Source organism: Athene cunicularia, assembly GCF_003259725.1.
Source record: "Athene cunicularia isolate RWA chromosome 4 unlocalized genomic scaffold, athCun1 chr4_part2, whole genome shotgun sequence".
NCBI classification, from domain to species: domain Eukaryota; kingdom Metazoa; phylum Chordata; class Aves; order Strigiformes; family Strigidae; genus Athene; species Athene cunicularia.
In genome coordinates, this window is record NW_020799099.1 from 17,176,676 (window position 1) to 17,195,885 (window position 19,210).

The 19,210-nt window shown below is 37.8% G+C and overlaps 1 protein-coding gene across 3 annotated transcripts; it reads left to right on the forward strand.

The window, feature by feature from the left end:
* INTS12 (integrator complex subunit 12) lies at nt 1–17,720 on the forward strand. 3 transcript variants are annotated; one of them, XM_026848158.1, is made up of 8 exons: nt 9–87; nt 477–548; nt 6,040–6,205; nt 8,202–8,354; nt 8,883–9,070; nt 12,879–13,038; nt 14,307–14,459; nt 16,746–17,720. In XM_026848158.1, exons 3-8 carry the CDS (start codon nt 6,050–6,052, stop codon nt 17,325–17,327), a joined length of 1,392 nt encoding a protein of 463 aa, XP_026703959.1. In that variant the 5' UTR covers nt 9–87; nt 477–548; nt 6,040–6,049; the 3' UTR covers nt 17,328–17,720. The 3 variants fall into 3 exon arrangements, with proteins under 3 accessions (XP_026703960.1, XP_026703959.1, XP_026703961.1); XM_026848159.1 differs by lacking the exon at nt 477–548 and having other exon boundaries at nt 1–87; XM_026848160.1 differs by lacking the exons at nt 9–87; nt 477–548 and adding an exon at nt 4,433–4,450.
* Nucleotides 17,721–19,210: the final 1,490 nt, after the last annotated feature.

Below are 19,210 nucleotides of genomic sequence, written 5' to 3' on the forward strand. Positions count from 1 at the left end.
GGGCTGGCCCCGGGCGCGGCTGCGGAATGAAGGCGACACTGGCCCGCCCGTGGGGACAGCGATTGGGAAGAGACCGAGCAAATAGAGGTGGTGTATCTGCAGTATGGGGTATATAAGTTTCAACCGTAGCATAGGAAATTTTTTCATTAAAAGATAGAAGCATTTTATTCTTTTAAGCATTTTATTTTTAAAGAGTGAGTTGTAGATGAGAGGCTTTTCCTTCATTCTTAAAGGAAATGTCAGGGAGAGATTTGCAGCAAGTATGTTGCAAAGGATCAGGTCGTGGCTTTGGTATAACTAATTCAGAAATTCAGTTGCTTCTTCCACTGAGAAATCATCCAGAAAGATGATAATCTAGGGAATTTTTAAACCTTATAAATTTCTGTAGTCATTGAATTAGGGAAAGGTGAAAACAATAATGGAGATGTAATAAATTTTCAACTTAAACTAATGAGCAATGGCATCTGTTTAAACAGCATCTTCAGGTCCGTTTTTGCAGAATATCGAAGCTTGGTGGTGGCAGAGATTAGCAAATCTCAATTGCATAGGTATGATTATCTCGTTTACTTGACTAAATTTTTTTTATTAAACTGATTTTTGTAGCAACACAACTATTCATAAGAACAGAAACATTTTGTAGAAGGGTAAGGCAGATGTAACAGGAAAAGGGCTTGATTAAGCAGGGAACTCCTATGCAAAAAGGACATATACAGGAGGTGGAAGTGGAGATACAAAGGAGGAATGTAGAAATATTGCCCAGGCGTGTAGCAATGGTGTTAGGAAAGTCAAAGCTAAGCTAGTTTTAGAAACTAGCAAGCAATACCAACAGAATGAGTTGCTGCTTATCAGGGAAAGGATTCATAAGGAAAATATGGTGCTGCTGCTCAGTGGGACAAGTGTTTTAGTGACAGCAGACACAGGTAAGGGTGAGATGGTTGATGTCTTCGTCAATAAGGTCTCCCAGTACTTTAGTCACAAGGTAGGGTTCAAGGAGAGGAGGAACTGCAAGTTGTGGAAGAGGATTGAAGCAGGGATTGTTTATCCACCAAGTCCATGGGCCCAGGTAGACTGCATTCGAGGGTGCTGAGGGCTGACGGTGTCTTCACAGAGCTACTCTCTGTTGTCTTTGAAAGGCCATGAGGCTGGGGGAGATCCCCAAAGACTGGAGAAAGGCAAATCTTATGTTCATCTTCAAAAAGGGCAAGAAGGACAATCTGGAGAACTAGAGGCTGGTCATCTTTGCTCCCTCCACCTGTGGAAAGTCATGGAGGAAACCATTTGTAGGCATAAGAAAGTGCAGGTGGTGACTGGGGATAACCATCTTGGCATCTACCAAGGATAAACCATGCCTGACCAGCTGGATTTTCCTCTGGGACAAAGTAACTAGATCTGAAGATGAAGGGAGAGTGTTGGATGTCATCTGCCATGGGCTCAGGGTGACCTAATGGAAGCCTTTATATACCTAAGAGGAGACTATTGAAAAGATGGAGCCAGTCTTTCTACTTGAGTGCACTGCAGAAAAATGAGAGCACAAGTTAGAACTTCCAATTCGAAGTAAGGAAATGAGGGCAGTTGGGCTTTGGGATTGGTTGCCCAGAAGGTTTGTCACATTCCCATGTTTGGAGGTTTTTCAAGATCCAACTGGACAGAGTCTAGGCACACTGTCCTAAATTCATTGTTGACTTTGCTTTGAGCAGGAGGTTGCACAGGGTGACCACTTGGGGTCCCTTCCAAATGGAATGATTCTGTGATTTGTAAACAATGTACTGTTTGTGAGCAGTAGAGGACAGCAAGTATAGGGAAATAGTGTAATCTTATAAATTTGGGGTAAACAGATTACTGTCATATTAAAATCTTAATTTAAAAGAATGGTACAAAATATGCTGTAGAATAGAATGTAAAAGGAAGGATACTGGTACTAGTAACTCCATAGCAGATTTTACTCCAGTCTTCTAAAATTCTTTGGAGAAGATATCAAATAAATAAGAACTGATTAATACAATGGTTCTGATTAATCCTATTGTCTGGACTAATAAAGTCTGTGAGTTTTGAAATATCTCTCATGGGAAATAACTGAAATTATGTTGTCATAGATCAAGTTCTATTAAGATACTAAAACAAAAACTGAAAATAGAAGTTCATTATTTCCTACTTTCAAGATTTCCTTTGATATACTTTAAGAGTTAAATCTGAAAATGATCTGGAGAAGGCATTATTGGTAAGTAAGCAAAATCTGCCACTGTCACAGTTACTAGATTAGTCAGGAATAGAGAAGATCCTGAGAAACAGAAGAATCCAAAGGGGAAAAAAAAAAAAAAAGAGTAAATTCATATTGTGGTGGTAAGTGAAAGTAATTATTGATGAACATAGTGAAGTGGATTGGAATTTTGTGCTATTGATTCATGTTACTGGGTTTTGAAGTTAACTGCTACAGATGTTGAAGGTACCTGAAGATATGTGAATGAAAGTCCTTTTAATAATCAGTGTCAGTGAAAAGTAAAAGTATTGCTGAGTTTGTAAAGAATGGGTTTGATAATAACATTGCAATAGGAATTGAAGTTGTGCACTTTCTTGGAAAAATATCTTCAACTGTATGCCTGTCTTAGAAAATAATAGAAACAGGAGTTCAGAAACAGGTGGATGAAAATAAAACCATATCTGAAAATGTAATGTAAGTAGATCCATATAACTGAAAGTGATGACAAGTAAGATAATGTATGTGTAGGCATGCAAAATAATAGCTGGCAAATAAATGAAGAGAGAGGGGCTCTTGCACCCTGGAAATCTAATGAGTCTATTAAATTGGAAGACCACATATTCAGTATAGTGCTCAATTAAGCTTGTGTGTATTTAGCAGAAGACAATAGTATGCTCAAGAAATAAGAGACTCAAAAAGTTCTTAGGTGTTTTAAGAATAACAACCCAATAATTAACATCTTTTTTCCCACAGGGATTTAAACTACTTAGTCGTGTGCATTGGGAAGTTACTCCAGGATTGTCTGTTGTAGGATTTTTAGTATTAGATATTTCAGAGAGTTTTGTTTTGCGACCTTATATTTGGTCTTGTCTGTTCATCATCAAACAGTTCTTATGCAATAGTGAAGACAAGTCAAACAGACTGAAGCTGAGAAAGGTGCTTTTAGAGCTGGACTAACGGTTCAATGCTTACTTGCGAGAGGGTGTGCTTGTCCCTACTCCGTGCTTTGCCTGCATGTTGCCTCCAATTACTACTGCCTTCTGCAGAACCAGTTTTTTTCTGGGTTCCGTTATAACACAGCCCTCTAATCTCAGAGCTGCCTTGTCAAACTACTACACAAAAGACAGTGTCATACACACTTTTTTCCTATTTTTTTCCTAAACGATGTTTGAATTATTTTCTGCACCAAGATTCCACTTCAACCAGAAAGTCGAAAAGTGCTCTTGGGCAGAATAACCTATGGCATCATCATTAAAACACTGCACTGTTCTTGCTCCAAGGCTATCAAGTTGCTATATGCCAACTTCACCACCAGAGGGGCAGTTTATGAATGAAAATGTAGTTGGATCTTAGTTTTAGAAGTATCAAACCGCTGTTCCGATCTGTAAACATGTGGAAAAAGCCACTGCCAAAAGCGCTAATTTGTCTTTTGGACCAAGCCAGTTATTAGTGTTAGCCTGTTCAACATTTGGGTTATTGTGGTCCAGTAAGGAGAGAATATTTATCAATTTACTTTTTTCAGATGATGCTGGTTTTGAGACAACTATTGATGTGTTCATCTTTCTGTTAAATATACTTACCTTCTTTAACTTACAGATAGATTTTTTTTTTTTAATTTAAAATATGTGCCTAAACTGAGCATAGCTGAACTGTTTAATAAGCCCAATTGCTTTTCTTCTCATGAGAAATTTCATGTGATATGTTAGTTGTAACTGCAGTAGCATATGACATTATAACTTGCCCTTGAGAACAGAGAAATAATTGCTGCAATTTCATACACAAATAAAGGAATAGATAGAGAGAACCCTTTTGAAATTTGGATTTTAACAGTTCCTTTACAATATATGTATTTTAAAAAGCTAGAGCTAGAAATAACTCTGGGAAGCATTACCTTCAGAAAGATGAAAACAGAATTATTATGCTTACACTTGTTCTCTAAATACTACAGGCATCCTGAATCGGCTGCTAATGACTGTTGAGGCCACCTGTTCCTTACGTACACAAGTATATATTCCTAGAAGAAGCCTCGGAAAAGAATTTAAGGGATTTTTATTTTTTTTTTTAACAGGGAGCAATTCCAAATTTCTGAAATTACTGGTTTAATTCTACTGTTTTCATTCAACAGAGGGTTTAACAGAGTCCTAATTAAAGTTTGTATGGTACTGAAATTGGAAGGCATATTCACAGAACAAAGAAATAGAAGAGATAACCTACTCGCAAAACTCAGGAGAGTAGCCTGAAAATTTATCAGAGGTAGATGCATAAAAAAAGAGTGTACGGGCTTTCCACGCACATTGAATTCACTTTTTGTAAACATCAGAGACGGACTGAATTGTCTGGATGGGGCTTGTACAGCAGTCTCTGATCAGTGAAAAAGCAGGGTAACTGGTGTGTAGTACTTACTAGCAGTTCTGTGGCCACCAGAAAATGATTTGACAAGTAGCAAAGATTAAGGAAGAGAGAAGAGGCTCTTGAAGAGTATTCTTAACTCTCTGCTGGGTCCATTGATAAAATCCCTATGAAGTCTACTGTATGTCAGACTCCTTGATGATCTCAGTCAAGCGATTCTCTGGTGTCTCGTGAAAGCTCAGCATGAGATAAAGGTTCCTGGAGACTTCTAGGCAAGTGTTGAGGGAGCAGGCTGCCACTGCTGGTGTTTTGGCCAGAGAGGTAAAAGTTCACTGCCTTGAATATCAAAAGGAATTCATCAGACAAAACCTTGGAAGCTCCAGCTGAAAAAGCTGTCCAGACAGTGCTTTTGAGCAGAACTGATGAAAGCCTTTTCAAGAATGTCTTCTAGATTACTGTATAAAAAATTTTTTTAAAAGTCCTGATGTGTTTTAAATGAGATTTGAAGGGATTATTAGCAATACCACTTCTCATTCATTTTGAAAAAGCAGGAAACTTCCCTTCTTAAATTGTTAGTTGTTAATTACTGATTAAGTTAGAGAGCTGTCTATCCTTGTTGGGAAAATTTCTGATGTAAATGAAGTTCCTTAGAGCTTTTGTTGAAGAAATTAATAGGGAAGGCTCCAGAGTGCAAGAGTGTACTGCTGTGAAGCAAACTTTTTTTTAAAAAAAATTTGTTCTAACCTTTTCCTCAGTTTATTCCACCTACATTGACATTGTCATCTTGGAGCTCTAGATAGTCGTTACTCAACACAAAAACCTAGGCTGTCACAAGAGGACTTGGATAAATCACAATCTGAATTATAAGTTTTCTCACTGTTTCAGCTAAATTTAAAAATAGACCATATATTTTTTCAGACTTTTAATATATATAAAATCATATACTAGCTGTTTTATATCTCTTACATTGTATGTTACAATGAGTTGTTCTTTTCAGAAGTTTCAAGTTATTTTTTCTGCAAGTAAGAGATTTTTCTTTGTTATTCTGAAGTGAGCAATGAGATAGATATCACTGTATATGCAAATAAAGTTAAGGAGAAGGGTGGTAATTGCTTTTCTTGAAGTTTATACTTATTTTGCATACTTTTCAATATTCTGTATATACAGAATATCAAGAATATGAAATATTTATTCCATTTGTGTAAGTATGATGAGTTCAGTTTTTGAACATCAGATATGCCAAATAATGAATTTGACATCACTTCTGATGTAAAGCCAAATTCAAGTTCTGCAGTTCCGAGGTTCATAATCAGTCATCTTCTAATGATGATAATTAATTTACGTATCACCTTTGCTGTGATTTAATATAATTTCATTCCACACACCAAAAAAAAAAAATAAAAATCTCTGAGATAGTTAGCCACATGCTGTTTGAATTATGCTCCATATGAATAAAGCTGTTGTTGGATTTCTTTTTTTTTTCCCTCCTCCAGAGACACCCCAATGGCTGCTACAGTGAATTTGGAACTTGATCCCGTTTTTCTGAAAGCCCTGGGCTTCTTGCATTCAAAGAGTAAGGACTCTGCTGAAAAGCTGAAAGCGCTTCTTGATGAGTCTTTGGCCAGAGGAACTGACTCAAGCTATCGTCCGTCTCAGAAGGTACTGGTATTAGAGAGCACAGATCATTTGTGTATGCCTTTTTAAAACTACTGCTATTCCTAGTTCGTCATTTATAGCTGAAAAGTTAAGAGTATCAGAAACTGAGGAAAAAGAGAAAGTAATTATGGAACATTCATCATTCCCCTTTTATGCAAAATAACCTGTTTGATCAGTTGAAGTTAATGAGGAAAAAAAAATCTTTTTACCTTGTTGGTTTACCAAGACCTGTGAAAGAGATATTCAACACTATATTGCAAGTGTCATGATTTTGTAATATTACTTTTTGTACTCACTTTTATATCAGTTTTGGCACTTTAATTCACAAGCTATCATACACTCTAAGGTGAACCCCAAAATTACATATTTCTTCAGTTACAATCAAAACTAAAATGTCTTTAAAATGCAAATTGTTTTTTCCACAGATAAATATGAATGAAAACAAGCTGTTTACTGATAAAGCTGTATTTCTTCTCTTGAAATTCTGTTACTGAAGTCATATAAGAATGAAAACCACCAAATGGTTCAAAGCAGAAATGATTTGCAGGCTGAAACCATTGCCGTCCAGTGGACAAACATTATTTTCCATCTACTGAAAATAACTAGACACCTGCTAGAGAGAATATTTGAATCTGAGATTAGTCTGTGGAAATAACCAAGCAGGGACATCCTGATATTGCTACATATTGCCATATGGATAATGAGGTAGTGTTCTCCCCTAGGATGCCTAGAAGTGACCCTGGTATATTCTAATGATGGTCTGTATGCCAATATGTTAGTAATATTTCACTTCTATGTGTACGTAATTCCAAATAACTAAAAGGCACTATTACCACTACAGCATACATTGTGCTTGTAGTGTGTGGTCTAACTCCTTTCTATTCAAATTGTTAACTCCTGAAACCTAAATTGCAGTTCCCTCTAACACAGGTCTCAAAACTCTCAGGTGCCCTCCATGTCAGAGCTCAAAGAAGTGTTGGTTTAAAGAGGAAGCAGTGAGCTGAATAATAGTGGAAAGAGGCAAGCCAGTTCTAATAGTAGTAGTCAACTGCCCTCAAGTGAGATCGAGGCTTATGCCAGAGGAAGAAATCTTGTGTTCTCCTCTTTTCAGTATGTCTCCAATGTATCTCAGCTGGACAGCAAAGCTCAGAAATGGAAGAAGGTGCAAGAATTCCTTTCCTTGCATTCTCAGGCTGCAGGATTAATTTGTAGTTGACCATGAAGTCCACAGAGTAAGGAGCACAGGATTACCACAGTTGGGCAAATGAAGAAATCCATTTCTGCCTCTGGATGCAACAGGAAGTTAGCAAGCTTGAGGGGGCTGAAGCTCAGGACCCGTCCCAGTACACAGTAGAGAATTACTCCCTTCTTACCAAGCTGGGGGTGGTACCTTGCTCATGCACATTGGTGTGATTAATCACTCATTTACAGATTCGCTTGGTTATTATCCATTGCTGACACTAATGTGTCATTAATAAGAGCTATTGATTTCTGTTGAGATGTAAATTTATTAATCTGATAGGTGAATATGGACTGAGATTAGGTGGAGCTCAATGTTTTTCTCCATGAGGGAATGAAATATTGATGTCTGGTGACATCAGATGTCAACTTATGTTTTCAGGTTATATTGAATTTTGTCCTCAGAACTATCTGAAAATTTGTGTTCTTTATCTCTGTGATTTTAAAAGCAGAAAAGTTTTCCTTTTTAATTAATGTTCCAAAGTGGATCTGTCTTTGGAAAAAGAGCACCTTTTCCTCTGGAAGATGAGTGATCAGGGGAGATTTTAATAGTTGACTGCAGCTTAAACACATTAATTTGTTGATGTGATATGAAAATATTTAAGAAATGGTTTTTAAAAGAAAGTGTGTGTGTGTGTGTGTATGTACATGATCAATGTTGTATGACATGTTTTTTTGCCTATTTTGTTATCTAACTAGTTGCAAACTAGGAAGTAACTCAAGTGTAGGATTTGCCTTCAATTTTTGTTTCTGTTTTCAGGAAACAGAGCAACCAAAAGTATCTGTTACCAAACCTATTTCCAGTAAGCAAGAGCCTAAAGCTTCTTCTAGTTTGCCTTCTGGCAACAACAATGGCAAGCCCACTGCATCAGAAAAGGTGAAAAAAGAAACAGAAAAAAGATCCGCTGATAAAGTAAGTAACTCCTCTAATGAAATAACTTGATTAATAAGCTTGAAGATGTTTTAGACAAAAGCTCTCCTTAACCTGTGTAAGTCAACTCATCTAATGGTGCATAGCCTTATCCAGTCATGTTGCCATTTAGTCAATCCAACAAAAGTCTTGTTATAATTATTCTGTGAAAGTTTTCTCTGCTCCTTGCAGAGGGGTTAGACTAGACCTTTAAAGGCCCCTTCCAACCTAAACCATTCTGTGATTCTATGTTTTAGATATCCTGATAATAAGAGGTTACTAAAATATAGCAAGCTGAAATGTGAGATTCCCAAAGCTTTTTCAAGGATTTTGAGGTGAAGTACAAAAAGTGGATTTGAGCTTCTAGTTCATAAATATTTGAAGAAAATATATATCTAAGGAAAATATATTGTTGGTATGCTGTGTAAAGTACACCCTCTTATACTGCTAACCTAATTGTTCCAGTCTTTTTGTCATTTTAATAATAACCATTAGCTTTTTGCATTTTCACATTCTGTGTGTGTTTAACAGATAAAAGGGGATACCACTGAAGGAGCTGATACACCAAAGAAGCCCAGACTAGAGAAGCAAGAGGCTCGTTCCTCTCCTATTACAGTTCAGACAAGCAAGGATTTATCCATGCCTGATTTATCTAGCTTTGAGGAAACCAGTGCTGATGACTTTGCTATGGAAATGGGATTAGCCTGTGTTGTTTGCAGGTAAGTCAACATTGCTTCATTGCAATTGTGTGGTTACCTTTTTTTTTTTTCCATTGTGTAGGATTGAGTTAATGTTTTCTATGGCTTTTATTCTGGAAATCACTTAAGCACATATCTAAAATTAATAATACATTTAAGCATCCTTTATGAATAAGAGTGGTCTCTTGAAAATGGAACCTTTAATATGAAAACCAACTTTTCATCTTCAGGAAAGAACAAATGAAAAATAATAAAACAAGACATGATCACGATGCAAATACTATCATGACAAATATTGACTCTTACTTATTAGAAAAAAGTTAAAATATTAATGGCTAATGATAGGCATTTTTTAAAAATCAGTTCTCTTCTGAAAACACTTTTAAGTGGCATTATTATGAGATCTGTATGTGTTGCTTCTCTTTTCATAATCATTTGATATTAGTTTACATAGTTAATAGTGTAAATATATCTTGCAGTCAAGACAGGTTCTCTTTACTTTTCAGTAAGGGCTCTAAAATTGGATCTTAGTAACATTCTGCTAACAATATGTTTCGTGTTAACAGATGTATAAAATATGCTTTTGAATATCCATCCTGGGATCAAATCACTCAAATTGGGATTTGGTTTCACAGATGATTTATATCCTTGTAAGTCCCCACTGCTGCCAAAAGGAACAGTTTGGTTCTCCCAGTTGTGCCTCCTCCCCTGTCCAGTTCAGGGAGTGTATTGCCAACACATGTGTTTGATCAGCTGTATCAGCTTCTCCATCAGCTCTCCACTTGGATTTTCCAGTAGGGTAAGGTCTCGGTCACCTTAGAGAGTGTGAATGCTTATGCTGGCACATGTGTGGATACAGGAATGTAGACCCAGAGCAGAGAGGAAAGTGGGACTGGCCTTTTGGTAGCAGTATGTATTTTATCTCAGCTTAAGTCAATTAGGAAACTGTGCTTTATAATTTTGTTCTTCAGTCATTTCTGCGGTCATTCCTGTTGTGCAGATAAGGAGGTGTCTCCAGTACGTGGAGGATAAATTTCTATTTTTACAGCCAATTATACTGTTAACCAATTGTGGACTGATGAGATTTCAAGTCACATTATTCCCATGTGTTGGCACAAATCTTTAATTTCTTACTACAGATATTGGAAAAGGAAGAACAGTTAAAACATCTGAAGTATGAAATACATATTTCAATTTTATATTTCTTCCTGCAAATTCCATTTTTGCTCTCTCCTAAAGGGATGAAGGCCTGCTCAGCAGTATGTTAAAATCTACTAAAAAGTGTATGGTGTTAACTTATTTGGCAGGAAAAGTTTTGTTTAGACAGTCTTGAGCTGCTGGGATTTTAATTCTACATCTTCCCTGGCAAAGGAAAACACATAGAGGCATAATGAGAAATGCCTGCAAACTAAAGAAACTAAAGAAAGAAAATGGAGCTGCTGTGCCTAGTGTGGCCAAGACTTTGCTTTGAAAAACATAGGCCAGGTATGTGGTTCCATTAGCTGTTCCACAATCAATGTTTAACCTGGCTGCTGAAGGCGTCGCTTCTAGCTAATCATGGTTACAGTTTCATAGGGCTCTTGCAAAAAGTGCGTCTATCCTGGCTAACTAAAATAGCTCTCATTAAGCTGATGCCAGAGGGAGGGAGAAGCACAGCAGGGAAAGAAACAACCCATTAGAGAGGGGATGGCAACAGTCACCCAATGCTCAGGATTTGTTTTCATTTTGCATGAAACCTGCTGGAACTGATGTCATGTGGTTTTTGATCTCCAGCTCACAATGGACAGGATGTTTTTCAGAGTACTTGTGCTGCAAACTTTCTGAAACCAACATGTTGGTTAAGACAATATTCCACAATTTACTACTCAGCTTTCAACATGTGGGCTCTTTTTGGGGTTGGCCGTATTGAGCTGAAATAATAACATCCCAGTACATATGAAATATAAAAGCACTGGATATTCTGTAAAATAAATCCAGTATGAATAGTATGTAGAAAATGATATCTATTAATAACTCAATTATTCAGTCAATTGTGAATGAAAAAATTATGTCCAATTGCAGAGTAGGTGGGATTCATAGCCACAGGGTTTATACTTATATTGCTTAAGAAGACAAGTTAACAAGAACCCAGCTGTGGGTTCACAAATTCAAAAGAGAGCATTGGAATATTAACTATTCCTTTTTTATAGATGTAAAAACTAAAGCAGAGACATTAAATGTTTCTTCAAGATCTGCTAAGTGTCAAATGTATTTTCATAGTGACTAGGAGTATCAAACGTTGATGCCTGAGGTGTGTTTCTTCTTGTTCCTTTATACCGAGTTAGTCAAGGAGAGAGAGAGTATTAAAATAACTTCACCCTCTGCAATACCTCAGAAAAACAAGGCTCCTCAGTTAGAAGAATAAGAAATACTACATGCATTTTGCAGATGATAGTGAACTCTGTCTCTCAAAAAATACCAAAAAAAAAGTCTTCTAAAAAGCCTGGTTTTGAAAGATCAACCTTATTTTTATTAATACTTTTCTGTTTGGTTGATTTCTGAAGGTGAAAATCATTAGTTTTATTTCTCAGTTATCATACCATTTAAAAATAACTCTGGTTTAACTTGTTTCTAGGCATGAAGAGTTCATGGTTTTTTAATCTGTCTGGGATTGTTCTTTGCAATTTTAAAATAGGATGAGTCTCCCCCTTTGAGACATGGTGTTGAAACATCACTGCTTTGTTCTGACCCAATTTAGGAATAACAAACAAATAAAACTGCTTTTGAAATATCCTGCATCTAAAGTAATGGTCCTGGAATTTCAGAAAGGCTTCTCCCTCTGGTTTTAAATAACCCATTTAAAAAAGAAATACTTCTTAGAAAATGTTCTAGTATCCATATGGACAATACCTTCAGACTTCATTTTCCTGTTATATAAAGAAATAAGGGATTACCTTTCCCCACCCATCTACAAACAGAGTTTCCATGGTTACCTGGGTACCTGCTCCTCAGGGATATGAGCAAAAGCAGCTTAGCAATTAAATAGCTTGATTTGTCATCTGAAAGAAGAAATCATTAGGAAAATGGTATTTGGCTAATTTCACAGACACACTCCTAGTCATGTGTAGATCACTAATTTGTCATTTATACAGCGTGATTACTTTCACCAGAGGCCCATGCAAAATTAAGTCCTCATCACCAGCTTACATGTTTGCTTCAAGGCAGGACTGCACAGTTAATCCTTTCTGTTCCATCTTTCCATGATTCTGGTATTATCTCAAATTCCAAGTGTCTGTTTGTGTAGAAGGGACCAAAAGAGTGGCTAATAAAGCATCTTTAAAGTAGCATACAGCTTTGATGATGCTTTTAAATCCTGTAGCAGAAAGCACTCTTACAGGCTTGTCACTGAGAAATTATTTGTTCTTGAACTGTATTGTTCTACAGTTTACAGCAAAATTGTCTAAATGTAGACCAGGCCCTTGTATGATAATGAGGAAGTCTTATTAGTATACAGTGAGGTATCTATAGTGAAGTAAAGCAGGTGAGACTTACATTTCTAATATAAAAATCAAACAGGAAAATCAGAAGTGTCATGTACACATGTTTAACAGTATAGAAGTTTTAGATTTTTTTGAAGGAAATTAGAAATTTTGTATTTTAAAAGGTAAAATATCTGTTAGGAAGAACTCGTACAGGAAGAAGAGAAATACATTTCATTTGCCACAGGTAGAAAATATATGTGAAAGCAAAAATACTTAGTTTTTACCTTAAATCTTGCAAAATTGGCAACAATTGGATAATCCTTTAAGTGCTTTCTCCCATAATCTGTTCTTAACTACTTGCTTTGCAGGCAAATGACAGTTATTTCTGGGAATCAGCTAGTGGAGTGTCAGGAGTGCCATAATCTTTACCACCAGGATTGCCATAAACCTCAGGTGACAGACAAGGAAGTGAATGATCCTCGACTTGTATGGTATTGTGCCCGCTGTACCAGGCAGATGAAGAGAATGGTAAGAGTCAGATTTTTTTTTTGTCTCATGAGCACTATTTGAATACTGCAGGCTATTTCTAATATGTGAGAGTATTGTATGGGTTTCAGAAATCTTTGGAAGCATGTTGGAGAACCATTTTTCTCAGTAGTGCTTACCTAGCTGCAGCTGTGTTTTTTAATGTAGCATCTCAAAGAGATTTCTGTAATTAGCTGCTTAAACAAAGCTTTTTAAAAAGCAGAAGTTGAGTGAAGAAGAGTGAAATAGGATTATTTCCTACTTGGTAAGCAGCAGTTGAAGACTTTTTTTTTATTCCAGGTGATACTCAGTTTTTATACATGTATACCAAATAGCCCTACAGTTTTAATTTTCTTCTTAGCTTTGGAATGTTTGTTTTCCTGTAAGACAAGACTGCAAAAATCAGTCCAGATCTCAAGTATTCACTGTTCTCGGGCTTGATAATAAGTTGAAGGTAGCACATTCCAGGATAATATCCCTTTATTTTGATTGATCTGCGTGTTAATTTCTTGACTAAACAAACTAATTACTCCTGATCTCGCAGGAATCCCACTCATCTTATTATAAGAAACAAACATCAGAATGAGAAAGCATCTTTGGGTGCATGAAATATTAACCATTAGTTCTCATGACTTTAGTTCTGACATTTTAAAATCAACCCTTTCATACAGCAGGAGATGTGTTCTGTTTCTGGAAGTGTTCTGTGGTAACTTACAAGATCATACAAGGCCTGATTATTCTGATGATCATCAGGCCTTTGAACTGAGAGGAGTGTTTGTTTGAGGTCAGTTACTGCACAGGATAGCCATTGCAGCCATTCAGCATTTGCCTTCAGTATGTCCTTTCCCTTTTTTTTTTTTTTTTTTTTTTTGGCACAAATTCCACTATTTTACCTGCCACCACTTAGCAGGCTCTTGCAGCCTGCATCCCATTACTGCTGGATTCTGTTCCTGTCTTCAAGTTCACCTGTCTTTACCTTATTCCTGTGAAGGCCCAGTGCTTTTCTGTTCCCAAAGTGTCAACAGTGCCATTCTTTTCACACTGAAATAGCAAGTTCTATTCAGTGTGCTTTTTGTCTGGACTCTGTCCCCAGTACCATACTCAGAACTACCTCCACATCCCCTACTACCATATTTCTGAGGCACCGTTCAGCTTGAAATTGTAAAGGACAGATTTCAGTCTGATAATGCTCATGCTTTTTTTAACAGTCAAAACAGTCAATGTTAGTCCCATAACTGATTTGGGGTGTTTTTTTCCTGTCACTTGCACAGGCTCAGAAGACACAAAAGCCACCTCAAAAACCAGCTCCTGCAGTGGTTTCAGTTGCACCAGCTGTGAAGGATCCATTGGTAAAGAAGCCAGAAATTAAGTTAAAACCTGAGACCCCACCAACATTTCTAGCATTCAAGAGAACAGAAGTCAAGGTAATGTAGTTTACGTTTTCCAGAGTGAGAGTTTACATTTCACTGCATAGATTGGTCTAACTGAAAAAATGACAATCTTTTCTCACAAGAACCATGAATGAAAATAGTCTGCTATGCTGCTATGTGTACTGAGTAGTACCATAGCATAGTTGATTTGTATTAACACTAAAAGACTGTGGGGGGGAAAACCTCAATTCAACCGTAAGTCCCTGAAGAATTCAACTCTTGACTGTTTTTATGTTACAAGGGAGAGTACAGAATTTATTCCAGGGATTTTTTTTTTTCATAATATTTTATGCAAGTAAAAAAGCCTCATAAATCAATGTGCACTAGCAGCCTAGAAAGCCAATTACATCCTGGGCTGCATCAAGAGAAGTGTGGCCAGCAGGTAAGGGGGGGGATTCTACCCCTCTACTCTGCTCCCGTGAGACTCCACCTGCAGTGCTGTGTCCAGCTCTGGGGTCCCCAACATCAGAAGGATATGGACCTGCTTGAGGAGGTCCAGAGGAGGCCACAAAGATGATCAGGGGGCTGGAGCACCTCCCCTGCGAGGACAGGCTGAGAGAGTTGAGGTTGTTCAGCCTGGAGAAGAGAAGGCTCCAGGGAGACCTTATAGCGGCCTTATAGTACTTCAAGGGGGCTACAGGAAAGATGGGGAGGGACTCCACCTCAGGGTGTATAGGGGTAGGATGGTAACAGTTCTAAACTGGAAGAGAGTAGATTTAGTAAGGAGGAAATTCTTCACTGTGAGGGTGGTGAGGCACTGGAACAGGTTTCCCAGAGAGGCTGTGGCTGCCCCCTCCCTGGCAGTATTCAAGGCCAGGTTGGACGGGGCTTTGAGCAACCTGGGCTAGTGGAAGGTGTCCCTGCCCATGGCAGGGGGCGTTGGAACTAGATCATCTTAAAGGTTCCTTCCAACCCAAACTATTCTACCATTCTATGTGCTCTGTGGTCAAGTAACATATGCATATTTTAATAGTTAGAAGGCTTCTTCTCATGGTAATAGTGGACTTGACAGTATTGGGTTAACGGTTGGACTCAGTGGTCTTGAAGGTCTTTTCTGGCCTAGGTGGTTTTATGATTCTGCAATAGAAACTAGAGCTGACTCTGTGAGATCTAATTTAGGAGGCTGCTGCTTCTTATATATGTTGCCTCATGTTTCTGTTTCTTCAAGTTATTTAATAAATATTGTCAAAAGTTAGTCAAATGTAGTAAACCAGAGCAGTGTAATAAATAACACAGTAGTCCAACAAAGCATGACCCTTACCTAGGAAAACACATCTTTAACTCAGAATCAAAGCAATTATTCATGTGCTCAAAGTTATGTTTGCCATTGCTCTGCCTGGATGCAAACCATCATGAATAATATGATGGCTATTGCTCAGGCACTTATACTTGTGAATAACTTTTTTCACCTCAGCAGAGTTATTTATGTCCCTGAACAGGTTGTAGGAGTGAGGCCTGATTTCATCCATCATCTTTACTGTTTAGAAACTGTCTGGATATATTATAGAAGGGGTATTACTTGAATAGAGGGTTTTAATTTCCATTTTGACTCTGCCATTTGGTATAACTCTGGTTTAATAATTCAATGTGTGTATTATCCCCGACTGAAAACTGGGGATTAAGGTGTGGGAACTGCAGTTAATGGGTATAGCACTTTGCAGGCAAGGAAGACTTTGTTTACAGGAGGTTTGTATTTTGCAGTACCTGAATGGAAAGGCTATAGGAAAGAAGTCCAGTGACTTTTTAAAAAAAAAAAATATGGTACAGGCTGTTAAGAACCAAGAGGAGGGAAGGGAACGAAAAGAAGAAGTTTAGACACTGCTAATTTGACCAAAAGACTGTAACAAATGCAATATTTAATTGCTCAGTGTGTAATTTTTTGTCTGAGCACCTGTCATCTTGTTAAAACGTGACACTGGGTAATGACAGTAAACAATAAAAGTTGGTGACTTGCTCTTCTATACTTCACGAATTTGGGCTTTTTGTAGTTACTTCAGTTAAGCCATCTTTTAGAGTTTAGGAGGGATCACAATGCCATATGATAGCCTGCCAGCTGGAAAAGGCAGTACTGGTTTTACATGGCTAGGAAATTAAAAGTTGCCTGCAGCTGGCATCCTTTCCTTTTCTTATTAATACTTTGTATTGACCAGTGTTGAAATACTGTCTGCTGGGTGTTCCTGGGAAAAGAACTGAAACAGAGGCTCGATCTATTCCTGCTGTGATGTGTTACACAAATAGATGCTATTTGTTACACAAATAAGAATGCTTTATTTATTTTAGACCTCGGCAGCAATTTCGGGGAACTCGGCCAGTACAAGTGTTTCCTCTTCAGCAACCAGTGGCCTTACAGGATGGGCTGCTTTTGCAGCCAAAACCTCCTCTGCCAATCCATCAACTGCCAAACTGGGATCAACAGCACAGAGTGCCAGTGGGAAGCCTACAGCTTCTTCAAATAACCAGAAACCTGTGGGTTTGTCAGGGTTGGCAACCTCCAAAACAGGACTAGGGTCAAAAATAGCTTCTGCCAACAACAACACAAACCCTGCTCAGTTGAAACCTCCTCCACCTCTGACACTGGGGAAAACCACCCTTAGCCGTTCGGTAAGCAGTGACAATGTCAGCAAAGTAGGTCTTCCTAGTCCCAGCAGTACTGCACCAAGCACCAGCAGCCAGGTGAGCAGTGGGAATGGCAACAGTGGGACTGTGGGTAACAGTGGGGGCAGCGCAAGCAAAGCCACGGCAGATACTGGTAATCAGTCGACCTCCCTAAAAGGCCCGACTTCTCAGGAATCTCAGCTCAATGCTATGAAGAGGTTACAAATGGTCAAGAAGAAGGCTGCTCAAAAGAAACTCAAAAAATAGTATGGCTGCGTGGTAATTTTGTTGGTTGTGTTCTGTGAAACAGCAGGGTTGGTGTTTTTCTTAAAGAAAATCCTCTGGTTACTGGATGAAACAGTAGTTAAATCGGGGAAGCCCAAAACCTAGGTTATACAGGATGTCACACTTTAATCCTAGTATTTCTTCTGACATTGCAAATCTATGGATTGAATATGTTGGAGGAATTCACTATTATATGCTCCTCTTCTTTAGCTCAAAGCACTGAAACTTGAAATTTTAAAAGTTGGGTATTTTGGAGTATAAAAAACAAAAACCAGATTTATGTGGACACTGAATACATTGAACTGACTGAAACTGTCATTCTTAAATGTTATTAATAAAAGTATTATTAATCTCGGAAATCATTGCTGTTTTTCTTTCACCTGATTTTCTGATATTTAAAAATGCTTCAGCTGTTCAGAGTTGTCTATATTGTACAGAGTTAATGAAGCTTATCCCAAATTATACAGTTCCTCATGGGAAAAAATATATTTTCTTTTAAACAATTTCAAAAATTAACTGTTAAACAACATGTTCTATTTAAAGCAAGAGTTTTAAACGGCCTGTTTTGGTGGGGAACTTCTCAGGTAATTTTGCTGTTGTACTACTTGGAGGGAGAAGAAAAGCATTGGCAGAAGATAAATGGTCCCTAAACCATATAAAGAGCAGAAGAGCCAGAACAGTGTTTTCAAGCCTTCCTAATCTGTAGAGAACCTTAATATTGTCCTGTTGATTATGAATAGAAAATAAGTGGTAGGGTAGGCAGTGTATATTTTAATTAAAACACAATCTGATTGCACAACACTTTCGTTGATGTGAGAGAGGAAAATAGAAGAAAATGAAGGGTATTGTCTTAGGTGTCAATAAGCTAGCTTCCTTTCTGGCACACCTGAAACACAGAAGACTTTTTTTGATTACCTAAGTATTCCATGCTGTTAAATATTACTATAAAATTCACAGTCCTTGCATCTGTCAGAGCAGTATTGTCTGCCAACCTATCCTGGAAAATGAAGCCTCTAGTCTCTGAACTGTTCTACCATAGCCTGTATGATTATTATCTAAAATTACTGCTTCCTCATAGAAGCAAGGAGCAAAGGCAGAAATCTCTTCAGTAGTTAGTGACAGTGTTGGTCACTGTTCAACACTTCAGATGGATAAAAACCCTTCTCTAGCCCTGTCATCCAGTTTCTAGGAGGGGGTGGAGCAGGGAGCTGTTTGTTTCTTTTTAAAAAATATGTCTGTATTAGAGTTTTGAAATCAGTTGGAAAACCTTTTCCAGCAATTTCTGTAGGAGCTAGGAACAGAAGTACACACATATAAATGCATGTCTTCTTTCATGATACTCAAAGTAGCAAATGGATTCTGTATGTTGTAAAAGTGTGGTTTCTCTCCCCTTCCCCTCAATGATTTGTATTTTAGGGGGAACACTGCTCATGCATGCTTTCCCAAATCTGCTGGAAGACCCTGTATTTGAATTTACCAGCAAGTGTTGCAAAACTACTTCTATTTGGATATTGGCATTGGATCTTTCAGGGCTTGTATGTAGATGGCTTTAAACCTGGGAAAAAAGGTTGGATTTCCAGATGCAATTTGGAGAGAAGTGCCAGGACATGGTGGAGGTTTAGAAGAGTCTTAAGCTTACAGGAAGTTAATTCCAATCTCCTGACTGCAAAAACATAGCTCACAAAGAAGTGCTAGGACACAGATGTTACACAGATGCATTATGGTACCAGTTTTATCCCTTGAGTTGTAATCGGACACAGAGGAAACTACAGACCACCCCACCAGTTCTGATGTTGCAGTGGGTCAGATTCATACTAATGGTAAGACTCATGGCAAGCTCCCTGCTTGGGTTTCTGGTTGGCTCG

What these genes read in the sequence shown, in the direction of transcription:
- INTS12 (XM_026848159.1), top strand. Translation starts at nt 6,050, where the DNA reads ATGGCTGCTACAGTGAATTTGGAACTTGATCCCGTTTTTCTGAAAGCC. An exon ending in GCTATCGTCCGTCTCAGAAG is followed by an intron (nt 6,206 to 8,201) that starts GTACTGGTATTA and finishes TTCTGTTTTCAG; the next exon opens with GAAACAGAGCAACCAAAAGT. An exon ending in TTAGCCTGTGTTGTTTGCAG is followed by an intron (nt 9,071 to 12,878) that starts GTAAGTCAACAT and finishes CTTGCTTTGCAG; the next exon opens with GCAAATGACAGTTATTTCTG.